The sequence below is a fragment of the Electrona antarctica genome (genome assembly GCF_951216825.1).
Source record: "Electrona antarctica genome assembly, chromosome: 1".
In the NCBI taxonomy this organism is placed as follows: Eukaryota; Metazoa; Chordata; class Actinopteri; order Myctophiformes; family Myctophidae; genus Electrona; species Electrona antarctica.
In genome coordinates, this window is record NC_136806.1 from 16,817,689 (window position 1) to 16,829,251 (window position 11,563).

General features: G+C 43.0%; 1 protein-coding gene across 1 annotated transcript in view; it reads left to right on the forward strand.

Annotated features, from left to right (window-relative positions):
* ndst1a (N-deacetylase/N-sulfotransferase (heparan glucosaminyl) 1a) overlaps positions 1–9,782 on the forward strand; it is a 55,069-nt gene extending 45,287 nt beyond the window's left edge. The window contains exons 10-16 of the mRNA XM_079488459.1: positions 857–953; positions 1,384–1,507; positions 2,010–2,184; positions 6,210–6,380; positions 6,814–6,923; positions 7,439–7,541; positions 7,649–9,782. Of these exons, the coding sequence (XP_079344585.1) occupies positions 857–953; positions 1,384–1,507; positions 2,010–2,184; positions 6,210–6,380; positions 6,814–6,923; positions 7,439–7,541; positions 7,649–7,768 (900 nt within the window). The 3' untranslated portion in view covers positions 7,769–9,782. The remainder of the gene's footprint in view (positions 1–856; positions 954–1,383; positions 1,508–2,009; positions 2,185–6,209; positions 6,381–6,813; positions 6,924–7,438; positions 7,542–7,648) is intronic.
* The last annotated feature ends 1,781 nt before the right edge of the window (positions 9,783–11,563 follow it).

Below are 11,563 nucleotides of genomic sequence, written 5' to 3' on the forward strand. Positions count from 1 at the left end.
GCGGGGATTGGCATGATGACTATTTAGATCAAATCAAATCAATGACATCATCACAACCAACCATTTATTTCTGGGTAGATGACGCTGACAGCGTCGCATTGGAACAGTTCATTAACCTTAATGAGAAAAAGAGGTTGCACATCAGCAATGGTTTTCAGTGGAGTGCCAAACCCAAATCCAGTATACATAAGAAAAATCACACCCGTGTGAACTGAGTGGTGTAAGGTCTTAGCCTGTCTGACGTAATGAAATCATGTCTGACGTAATGAAATCACACCCGGGTGAACAGGGTGAACATAGCAACCATGCTCATTTTTTCTGCACAAACAAAGCCAGTTGTATGAAATCACACCCGGGTGAACAGGGTGAACATAGCAACCATGCTCATTTTTTCTGCACAACAAAGCCAGTTGTAGAAGTGGTTTACACCACTCAAAAAAATAGGAATTTAAAAAATTCCAAAAAGGTAGCACATCCCAAAATTAAATAAATGGCGGACAAAGTACTTATTTTCTTTTCTTATATTCTGGAAGAACAGGACACTTGTGATATGTATTGACTGTTAAGACTTATATCTTGTTCTAAATATCCACAGGTTGAAAAATTGGAAATAGGTTACTTTTCTGGACACTTTATTATATCTTGTGAAAACCTCCATTTGACATTATACCCGGAAATACAGGTTTTCAAACATTCTGATCTGGTCTATAGGGAGGGGAGGAAAAAAGAGTAAATTATCGGTTGCCCACTTGCCCTCTCTTGAAATCAACTGATGGTTTACATGTTTTGTGTCGTTTCATTCAAGTTCATTAACAAAATGAAATGTTTTTCCTCCCCTCTCTTTGTGTGGCTACAGGATCCCTGTGAGGACAAAAGGCACAAGGACATTTGGTCCAAAGAGAAAACGTGTGACCGCTTTCCCAAGCTGCTCGTCATCGGCCCTCAGAAGACAGGTGAGACGGAGCACCAGCACCACCTGCTGGTGGCAACGGGTGAAAAATGTCCAGCTTTTAGGCGCCTGACACATATAAAAGACAGCTAGCTGTCTTCTGTGTGAGACAAGCTTGCTCTCTGCTTGCTCCATGTGGGGGGGAGGGCAGAAGACGGCAACGGAGCAAACTTGTCTCGTCAAACCACTTGACTCCCACTGAAAATGCATTGCGAGCCGTGCGACACACAGAAGACACAGGAGACACCGAGGAGACAGCTGTCTCTTATGTGTCAGGCACCCTAGTGTGTGCAAACATAAACATTAAATCCCATTGACAACGAATGGACAATTTTGAGTGCGTAACACAAACATTGATGCTGATCCAGGCGGCAACGCCTTAACCCTCCCCCACTTATTGATACACGCGTCCATATCTCTGTCTCCATTTCCAGGGACGACAGCCCTCTACCTGTTTCTGGGCATGCATCCCGACCTGACCAGTAATTACCCCAGCAAGGAGACCTTTGAGGAGATCCAGTTCTTCAATGGACACAACTATCACAGAGGGATCGACTGGTAAAACATAGAATAATATAATTTGTTCTGTCAAGTGGTTCAAGTAGTTGCAGATAATGGAAGCACTTCTTCTTTGTGCAGTGTTGATGATCTGAATACAATCACACCCTCCATGGCACATAATTAAAAGCCACTGACGGAGTAAACACAGAGGGCGGCGGTGGCTCAGGGGTAGAGTGGCTGGATGGTAACTGCAAGGTTGCCAGTTCAAACCCGGGCTCCCCCAGAGTTAGTGTCGAAGTGTCCTTGAGCAAGACACTGAACCCCTAATTGCTCCTGATGTGCTGGTTGGTGCCTTGCATGGTTTCCTCCGCCATCGGTGTGTGAATGTGTGAATGTAATGCACAATCTATGTAAAGCGCCTTGGATAAAGGCGCTATATAAATGCACCATTTACCATTTTACCACAGGGTGTGCAGCAGAAAAGATATCGTATGCATTAAGTGGAACTTGTATCAGCCTCTAAATCCTTGTGTGTGTTTGTATTGACGTGTACCAACAGGTATATGGAGTACTTCCCCCTGCCCTCCAACACCAGTTCAGACTACTACTTTGAGAAGAGTGCCAACTACTTTGACTCTGAGGTCGCTGCACAGCGGGCCGCCGCTCTTCTGCCCAAAGCCAAGATCATCACCATCCTGATCAACCCAGCGGACAGGGCCTATTCCTGGTACCAGGTGGGTCTCAAACACATTTATGTGCCATTATTTCAGCTCTTTTTTTGGACAACATCAGTATTGGTAATGAACTATGCAGTTGACCACTTTCAAGCTGCCTTGATATGGGAATGTCATTAATGGGGAAAATTCGGGTAATGGTTTAAAATTAAGGGGGAAAAAAAGCATTGCGTTGTGGCACGTTGAGAGCTTGTACATCGGCGATGTTTCAAAATGTGTTTCGAAATGTAGGGCTTAAGGGGTCAAATAAAAATAATGTTCAGTTTGTATTCCTTTTTTTTTATCTCTCAAAGAGTTTTTTGACTATCTCTTTAATTCAATGTTCTCAAATAGAAACTTTAATTAGATCAAAGTTCTCCAAATTGATTAGTTCATTTTGGTCAAATCATTGGTGATCGTGGCATCGGACCCATAATTTATAAATCATGATTTAGCGTGATTTGGGGGCCATAGAACAGACAAATGCTTTATGTTCTGTCTTCACTAGAGAAGATATTGATTCTCGAGTCTAGTGAGTGGCAGAATTGTAGACTTGGTCAATATGACAACAGTAAATGAAATTGCTTAGAAAGAAAATATGAAAACACTGCGTCTCAACAGAGCCATAAATAAACTAGCAGACGAAATAGTCAGAAATGAAATGAGGCATTACTGGCAAGCATTACATCTGTTCAATCAAAGGTTATCCAGGGTTATTGTGGATGAAAGCTCCTCTCTAATGAATACATCCTGCCTTATCATGTACCTCAGAACATCAGTTAAAGGCTCAGAATCATCGATCTTTATCTTGGATCTTATTGAGCTCAAGAATACCACCGTTAAAGACTGTCTGTAGGCTGGTCAGCTGCTTCATTTAAACAATAGCTTGTTTAACCCATTCTGTACAGGAACCCCTTTTGGTGTTTTAAGCATTATGTTATACTTTAGCTATTGAAAAATGGCAGATCTACAAGCTCGTAGATCTGCTATTTTTTTTAAATCGTGAAATTGTGGCGCAAATCTTTGAATATATATTCTTTCAGAGCGAACATTTTTAACTCATATCTTTGCTTCTGGGGGGGGGGGGGGGTCCCTAGAACAACATATTTTCAGATGGGGGGGGGGGTCCGCTCCGCAGCCAAATGCAGATCATTCTGCGGGTCCTTGACATGAAAAAGGTTGAGCACCACTGACACAGAAACATAGATTTTCAGAAAACTGTCATGATTTAGAAGACATTTTGTAGAATCGAGCTCTGGTCTAAATGGGTCTGTAATATGGAGCGACTTGGAGGCTGGTCAGCTGCTTCATTTTAAACAATAGCTTGGTTAGTTAATGCATGACTTTCTACAGCACTTAGAAAACACTGCAGGCACACCACCAACAGAAGCAGGCTTAAAGCCTTGTCGACTGAGGGCAATCCAAATTGCATGCCACTACGGTGGGAATATAAATCATAATCTCATGGATTAAAGTTCTCAGTCGCCACGGCTTATTTCAGTCATTTGGATTCCATAGAAGCCAGCATGTTTTCTATGGAATGTTGCGCAACGAACGTAGCCCACATACAAGCTCTCAATGTGTGGTCAAACTAGCAATATTGGGTTCAGAAGCATCTTCCATCAAATCTATCTGTGATATTTTCACCTGGTTGGCTGTATGTAGAACAGCAGGAACAATATTACTGAAACATAACCGTACAAATTGTGTTAATTGTTTAGGGTAGAAAGAAACGGCAAAAGCAGAAAACCTGCCACACTCCAAATTAGAACACCAGTCTTATACAGTAGGTGCAAGGCTCAAAGGGGGGGGGGGGGACATGGGGGGGGGGGGGGGGGGGGGGGGGACATGCAGTAAAGGCCGTCGGGGTCGGGAGTCAAACTGCTAGACTGGACCGCTGTGCCACGGCCCAGGCCCACTGAGGTGGTCTTGAGGGTTTTGAAAACCCTGGCGGCCGAAACATTGGTTGTAAATAAATTCATAGAACTCGTAGTACTACTGCATCGTAGCTAAGAGTTGTGCAGCCTCTTCTTTTGTCTTCAGTCTTCTGCACCATGGTCAGCAGCTCCACAACTTGTGCCGCCCGCCGCCCTAACCACCCAAGTTCTTTCTTGTTTAGTAAACGTTCCTATTGTACACAGTAGTGGCTGGTTACAGGATCCAGCCACTAGAGAGTGCTGTTAGTTAAGGAGTGTCTAGGATACAAACGTGTTGGTGGTTATTATGATACTAGCCTCGGAAACCCAGACGCTTTTATTTCCAGGGAGAAAAAGAAAAGTCTGGGACCGAGTCCCCTTCAATTCGGCATAGAGTAGAGCAAACGTCGATCACTCTCGCTCTAATTATTTAGTCTCATGTTGCGCAGCTGCGTCTAGATTCTCCCGGCGGATCCTGCCGGGAGCTGCCTAAGCCATAGAAAGCATAGGTGGACCCCAGGCTATTATGATACTAACACCATCGAAACTTGAAAGTATGAAATGAATCAATATTGAGAAACATGTGATTTGATTTAATCTTTTACTGCTGAGGTCACGTGAATACAATTACTGTCAACTTCAGAGTTCTGCCATCTTGTCTGCAGACCGGTCCGAGTTGCTTTTGTGAAAAATGTGTTTTATGATGTCTTGAAGAGCTTAAATACCAAATCTCTGCAGTCCAGGCTGAGAGTATCACAGTCAATCAATTTCATAAAGGTGCAGTGATGGGAAAGCAGTTTGTCCAGAGAGTAATGTCGTACCGTCATTAAAAAATCAGCTCTTATGTTCATCCAAAATGGTTTGAAAAGTGGGCACTACTACCAGAAGGTCTGCTGAGCCATTTATCCTGTAGTAATTGGTAAACATTGTTAGTGGGTGAGAGAAGAATTTACAATTTAGGCATTTAGCAGATGCTCTTAATCCAGAGCGACTTACTGTAAGCAAAAACAATGTAATACATCAAATGCATACTTGCATAGAAATAGTCATCAAGGATCATAAGTAAGCTAAAAACCTAACATCCGTCTTAACGGTAGAATCTCTGTACAATGAAAGAACACAATTATTGTTTTTGGTATTTTGTGCTGTTATTCAGAATGCAGGTTTGAAATGGTCTGAACTGAGAGAAATGTGTAATTTTTGATGATGTGAAGTAAAAGAGTCAAATTTGCTGCTTGAATGCGGAATACGAGAGATGTAGGCTATTTTAATTCGGATCAATTTGAGTGCTCTCAAAAACAAAACTACGAATTATGGAACGGAGAATTACATTTTGGCTTTTGTCAAGAATACTCTTGATGATTCATGAAAGAGCACTAAACGCCATTGCCTGCCTTCAAGCATGCACTTCCATAATTATCCATATTATTATCACTGACCTCACAGTAGTCTCTGCTCTTCACTGCTGCATATAGCACCGTCTGAAAAGATATGATTATGTAGTAACAGAATATAGACTGCTCGCTTGATGTTTTATACGTTTCATGCAATAAAATATAGAATAGCCGAACTACAAGCTCACAATTGCGTTGCTGCATTGTGAGCTTGTAGATCTGCTATTTGAAATGGGACGTTCTGCACAATGAGGAATACTTTTACTCGAGTACATTTTGAATTCCAGACTTTTTACTTGTAACGGCCTATGACGACCCCACTGTAACACTGTCCGTCCTTCCTTCCTGTCCCCCACAGCACAAGAGAGCCCATGATGACCCCACTGTAACACTGTCCGTCCTTCCTTCCTGTCCCCCACAGCACCAGAGAGCCCATGATGACCCCACTTTAACACTGTCCGTCCTTCCTTCCTGTCCCCCACAGCACCAGAGAGCCCATGATGACCCCACTGTAACACTGTCCGTCCTTCCTTCCTGTCCCCCACAGCACCAGAGAGCCCATGATGACCCCACTGTAACACTGTCCGTCCTTCCTTCCTGTCCCCCACAGCACCAGAGAGCCCACGATGACCCCACTGTAACACTGTCCGTCCTTCCTTCCTGTCCCCCACAGCACCAGAGAGCCCATGATGACCCCACTGTAACACTGTCCGTCCTTCCTTCCTGTCCCCCACAGCACCAGAGAGCCCATGATGACCCCGTGGCCTTGAAGTACTCCTTCCACAACGTCATCACGGCGGGCCACAACACCCCCGTCAAACTGCGGGTGCTCCAGAACCGCTGCCTGACGCCGGGCTGGTACGCCATCCACATGGAGCGCTGGCTCAACCACTACCACTCCAGCCAGGTATGCTGTAGTTGTACTGTAGAATATAAGAAGGTCCTGGGTTCGACATGGAAGTGACCAGTATGGGCGGCTGTGGCTCAGGAGGTAGAGCAGGTCGTCCAATGATCCCTGGGTCGGCGGTTCGAATCCCGGCTCCTCCTGTCCACATGTCGAAGTGTCCTTGGGCAAGACAGTGAACCCTACATTGCCTCCAATGAGTTGGTCGGTGTGAGCTTGCCACCATTGGTGTCTGAATGTGGGAAGTGAGGACGCTGGCGTCGACTGTTCGCCGCTTCACCTCCCAATGTATGAATGAATGAACCATTGTAAAGCGCTTTGAGCACTTGGAAAAGCGCTATAAAAATGCAATTCATCATCAGTGATCTGGTCTGGTCTGTACTGGTTAAGTTCTATAAAGAATATCTAATGCTTTATACTCCTGTGTCTCTTTCAGTTGCTGGTACTCGATGGCCAGATGTTGAAGACTGAGCCGGCCTCAGTCATGGATAAAATCCAGAAGTTTCTAAGCCTGGCCAACACAGTCAACTATCACAAGATCTTAGCGTGAGTGTCTTATGTTGGGGATCGTTTAGTAAAGTCAAATGCATGGATTAAAGTTCTCAGTTGTCATGACTGATTTCACATTTGGATTCCATAGAAGCCAGCATAGGAGCCAGCATGTCTTCTATGGAAGCATGTTGCGTATTGGAAATAGCCGATCTTCAAGCTCACAACACATCGTGCTGCGACGTGTTGTGGCTTGTAGATTGGCTATTTTCTGTCATTAGTTATTTTTCATTACTCATTATTTTTGATATAACCTATATACAGGTTTAATGTTTGTTTTTAGTTCAATGTTTGTTTTAAAAACGCCATCGACAATGAAGGGAAAATGTATGTCCTATTGTCCCTCATAACGTCATATTGTCTCTTTATCGTTAATGGCATTTAATGTTTGGGTTGGCACCGTTTGTTTTACATCACCATTACATCACCTAATCAACATGAGTTAGACTTTCATTTATTAGCGCCCCTCACTTCACACGGGTGTGATTTTTCATTACCCCCCAAATCTCCAGGTTTGACCCTAAGAAAGGCTTCTGGTGTCAACTGCTCGAGGGAGGGAAGACCAAGTGTTTGGGAAAGAGTAAAGGACGGAGGTACCCTGACATGGACGCCGAGGTACGATGTCTTTCACATATTTGGTAGATGTCCTCTATTTTAGTCTATGCATGTAAATTTATCCTGACAGTTTTATTTGTAAACGTGCAAATCTCCTTTTCTTTCAGTCCCAAGCGTTCCTCAGGGATTACTACAGGGATCACAACATTGAGCTGTCCAAGCTGCTGTACAGGATGGGTCAGCCGCTACCCAGCTGGCTCAGGGAGGAGCTGGTTCATACCAGGTAGCAGGGACCACCACGGTGGTCCACAACACACAGACTGAACCACGCTGCTCAACCCCCCCTGCCTTCCATCGGGGCCCGGGGGATTGTGACAGAGTATGATGGGAACTCTCTGGGAAGACTGAAGTGGGACATATTCGCCCCACACTGGTTCTAGATGAGAAATCGATCAAAATGGAGATTTGAACACGGGGGTTGACCGAGCCTTAGTGTGATCTTCATGAAATAAGATGGATGGATGAAGGAAGAGTTGGGTGGTGAGGAGGAATGCTGCGTAGATGATAACCGGAGACATTATTTAAGCGCATTCCCCTCCCTTCTCTTTGTAAGCCTTTACACAATACAAACCGGAGACATGGCAAGCCGTGGTGCAGGACTGTACCACGTTGTCGCAGCGACAGCATCTCCTACTTTCCTCGATTACACCTCTCCTTCACACAAACTAAAATCTTCGTCTTAAAATCAGAAGAACGAAGGCTGAGACTGAGAGCGCTGGCCTGATGAAAAGGGGGTCGAGCTCACTTCTTGAACACACAAGCAATTGTGTTTTCCCAACTACAAAATGTACTGTATGAACTCGTCATGTTTGAGCACAGTTAAGCAGGCAATGCAGAATGAATGGAGCTACTGTAGATTACTAGCTACTCGATGGACAAGACGACCTGGGTGTCGAAAAGGAATGTGGTGTGGGATTAGCGGGCATCACTGACTGAGGCTACGTGTTGTAGCCGATAGGCCTTGCTAGAATATAGTTATCGCATTTACAAGTGCCAGGACAGAATCTTCAATATACTATTATCATGTGGACTTTTGAGGGTTCTTTTTTTTGTTTTTTTGTTTTTTTTAAGATAGTCTTCTTTTTTTTTTACCCAGATTTTTTTGTTTTAACTTTTCTATGATGCTGTTGGTGATGCATTGCATTATTGTAGAATGTACCACAACACAAAACACTACAGCTCAGTTTAGTTTTTAAGTGTCATGTCGGGCGCAGATGTACGACAGCCTGGTTTGTTAATTTGTCAGTGTCTTAACCTTCTCTAGAGTCATTCTCATGGCTAAATCAGCAAGGATCCGCCGCGGGGGTGAACGTTGAAAGCACAATATTTAAAGTACTCTAGAGAGTGACCATCATTTGTCATCATATACACGTCGTTGGAAAGCACAGTCGTACAAATGGATCTTACTACAGTCTGTGAAGGCAAACATAAGCTAGATAAATATCCATTTAATACACGGTCCAGTCCAAGAGTTTCAAACAGGATGTACAGAAAAATATATATAATCTGGTTGGCACCAGTTTTCAGCAAGGGGTGGGGCAGTTGTCAAACATTTTGTAAACCTGTCCTGTGTTTCATTTCATTTTAGCAGTTTTTTAAGTTGCCTCTTGGGAGAACAAAAACATAAACCGATGCCGGCCCGAACCAACCAACAAACAGTATGACTTGTTAGAAAAAGACCGTACAGGCGCGTCTTACCACTGCAACTAGATGTCAAGCATTGATTACAGAAGCTGCTCTTTTTTGCAATAGTTTTGTACGATGTTCTGACGTTAATAACGACGCACATGTGGGGTCCTCTTTTTAATTTCCTGACGGTGTAATGTACATAATGCGCAGCGCTTGATCAACCTAAATTATTGAATGTGGGTTTTACACTCTCCATCTGCGGTCCCTTCTCTCACAGTGTGAAATGTCAGTACTGTACTAAAGGGAAGTGGACGCGTGTTGTTCTTTTACTTCCATTTTCATTGTACGGAGGTGCAGTATACATTATGTCGAACAAGATTGTTTTTCCTTCTCACATCCTCTCACTGCCAACTGTTGTACATAGGTACCGAATCTCTTCATTATAAAGTATTAATTAAAGTGATAACGCATAACAGCAACAATGGTACTAATCTCCTGGACTGTATGATAAAGATTTGTAATTGTTGTCAATAATTTTTACAGTGTAACTAATATTGTCGGTGCTTTTTAATTTGCAAATAAAACACCACTGTATTTTTCAGTAGTCAGCCATTTTACTTTTCTTGCCTCATTAACCAGTCACTGTCTCCCTACAGGAGTCATATTTGTCATTGAGTCCCTCACGTTCTCTTCAAAGGTGAAGCCAAGCAAGTTTGTCTTGACAGTTTTGTGCAGAAGGAAGAATTTTTTTTTTTTTTTAATTTTTGCCCATCATATAATTTAGTATAAAGCCCATTACTGAATCAAGATCTTGAATTCTCTACCACATATGATTAAGCAATATTACACATCGAGAGGGTGTACTTTAATAGTTACCCTTAAAACTGAGATATTTGCTAAAAAGAAATGACATTTTTAATGACAGATGTACCCACTACGACCACAAATGTCCCAAGAAACTCTAGCCTAGCAACCCAGTCGGCTGCACTCTGGGAGAACAGAGCCAGCTGATTTCTATGTTTTAATTAGGTGTTCCATTAGGCGCATGGCTAGAAGGCTGTTTCAACCAATCAGATTGCTTCCTTGAAACGACCTGTTGTATAATGAATAGTCCTTGCAATTTATTTTATTATTTATTCTATTTATTTAGTGTTTCAGCTAACTTTGGACAAAAGGAAATTGTGTCCTAGAATCATAATTATGGCTCTCAGAATGTTCTAGTTGGATCTTTGTCATTGGGGAACGCCCTGTAGAACAAAGGGGACTTTGCTGTTCTCGGAAGTGTAATAAATATGCTACGAGCCATCATTCATTATTTTAGGTCGGGGATGATTACGTGTTGCTCCCGATCCGATGCCGATCATTTGGTTTTGAGTATGTGCCAATACCGATTTTTCTCGAACCGATATTTATAACACTTACACCATATCACAATAGTACAAAATCACAGACAATATCAAGTCTAATATCATGATGTGGATATAATATTGATAGAGATGCCGCAATCACTTTTTTCTTTTGTGCTCCCAATCCAATTCCGATCATTTGAAAATGACGTGATCGGCCCCGATTTCCGAACACATGATCGGATCGGGACAACCCTACCAACGGTACATTCCAGATTGAACTCTATCACAGTGGTTCTCAAACTTTTTCATGTCAAGGACCACCAAATTGACATTTAGCCTGCGGACCCCCATTTTTACGGCTCGCAGTGATTTTCAACCGGTTTCATTTCAAGGACCCCCAGTTTGACATGCATTAGGTTACGGACGCCCATTTAACGGCATTCTATCTCTCGGACCCCAATTTATATTGTAAAAACTATGTTAATTTAACTCTTGAGTGCACAAATGGAACCAGGTTCACTCTTGAGTTACAGTCCCATAAGGGTACATTTGGTTCCTAACTATTATTTTGCTGGGGACCCGCTGGAACTCCCTCAAGGACCCCTGGGGGTCCCCGGACCCCACTTTGAGAACCACTGCTCTATCATTCTGTCTTCATTGCCATTGTAGTACCTTCCTTGAGCTGCATAAGATGATTGTGTTTAAGAGAAACTCATTTAAAGGACCACTTCACCACTTTTCAACCTATCTTCATATAATAGGTCCTCACTAATAATCATGATAAAATGGCACGCTTTTTTCCTACTCAGTCTGTCTCATAGGAGGGCTGTGGGCAGTTTAGAAACCGTCTTCCAGTGACATCATTAGGCAGATTATTTTCTAAACAAGATTTTTTTACAAAAATGTTTAGATTTTCATTATGAGAACGATGGCTTCCATTTTCGCATTGCAACTTTTCAGGACTAGAAAGCCTGCAGTTTTTATTAGCTTGTATTCCCCATCGATGTCACTGGAAGACGGTTTCTGAACTTCCCACAGCCCTCC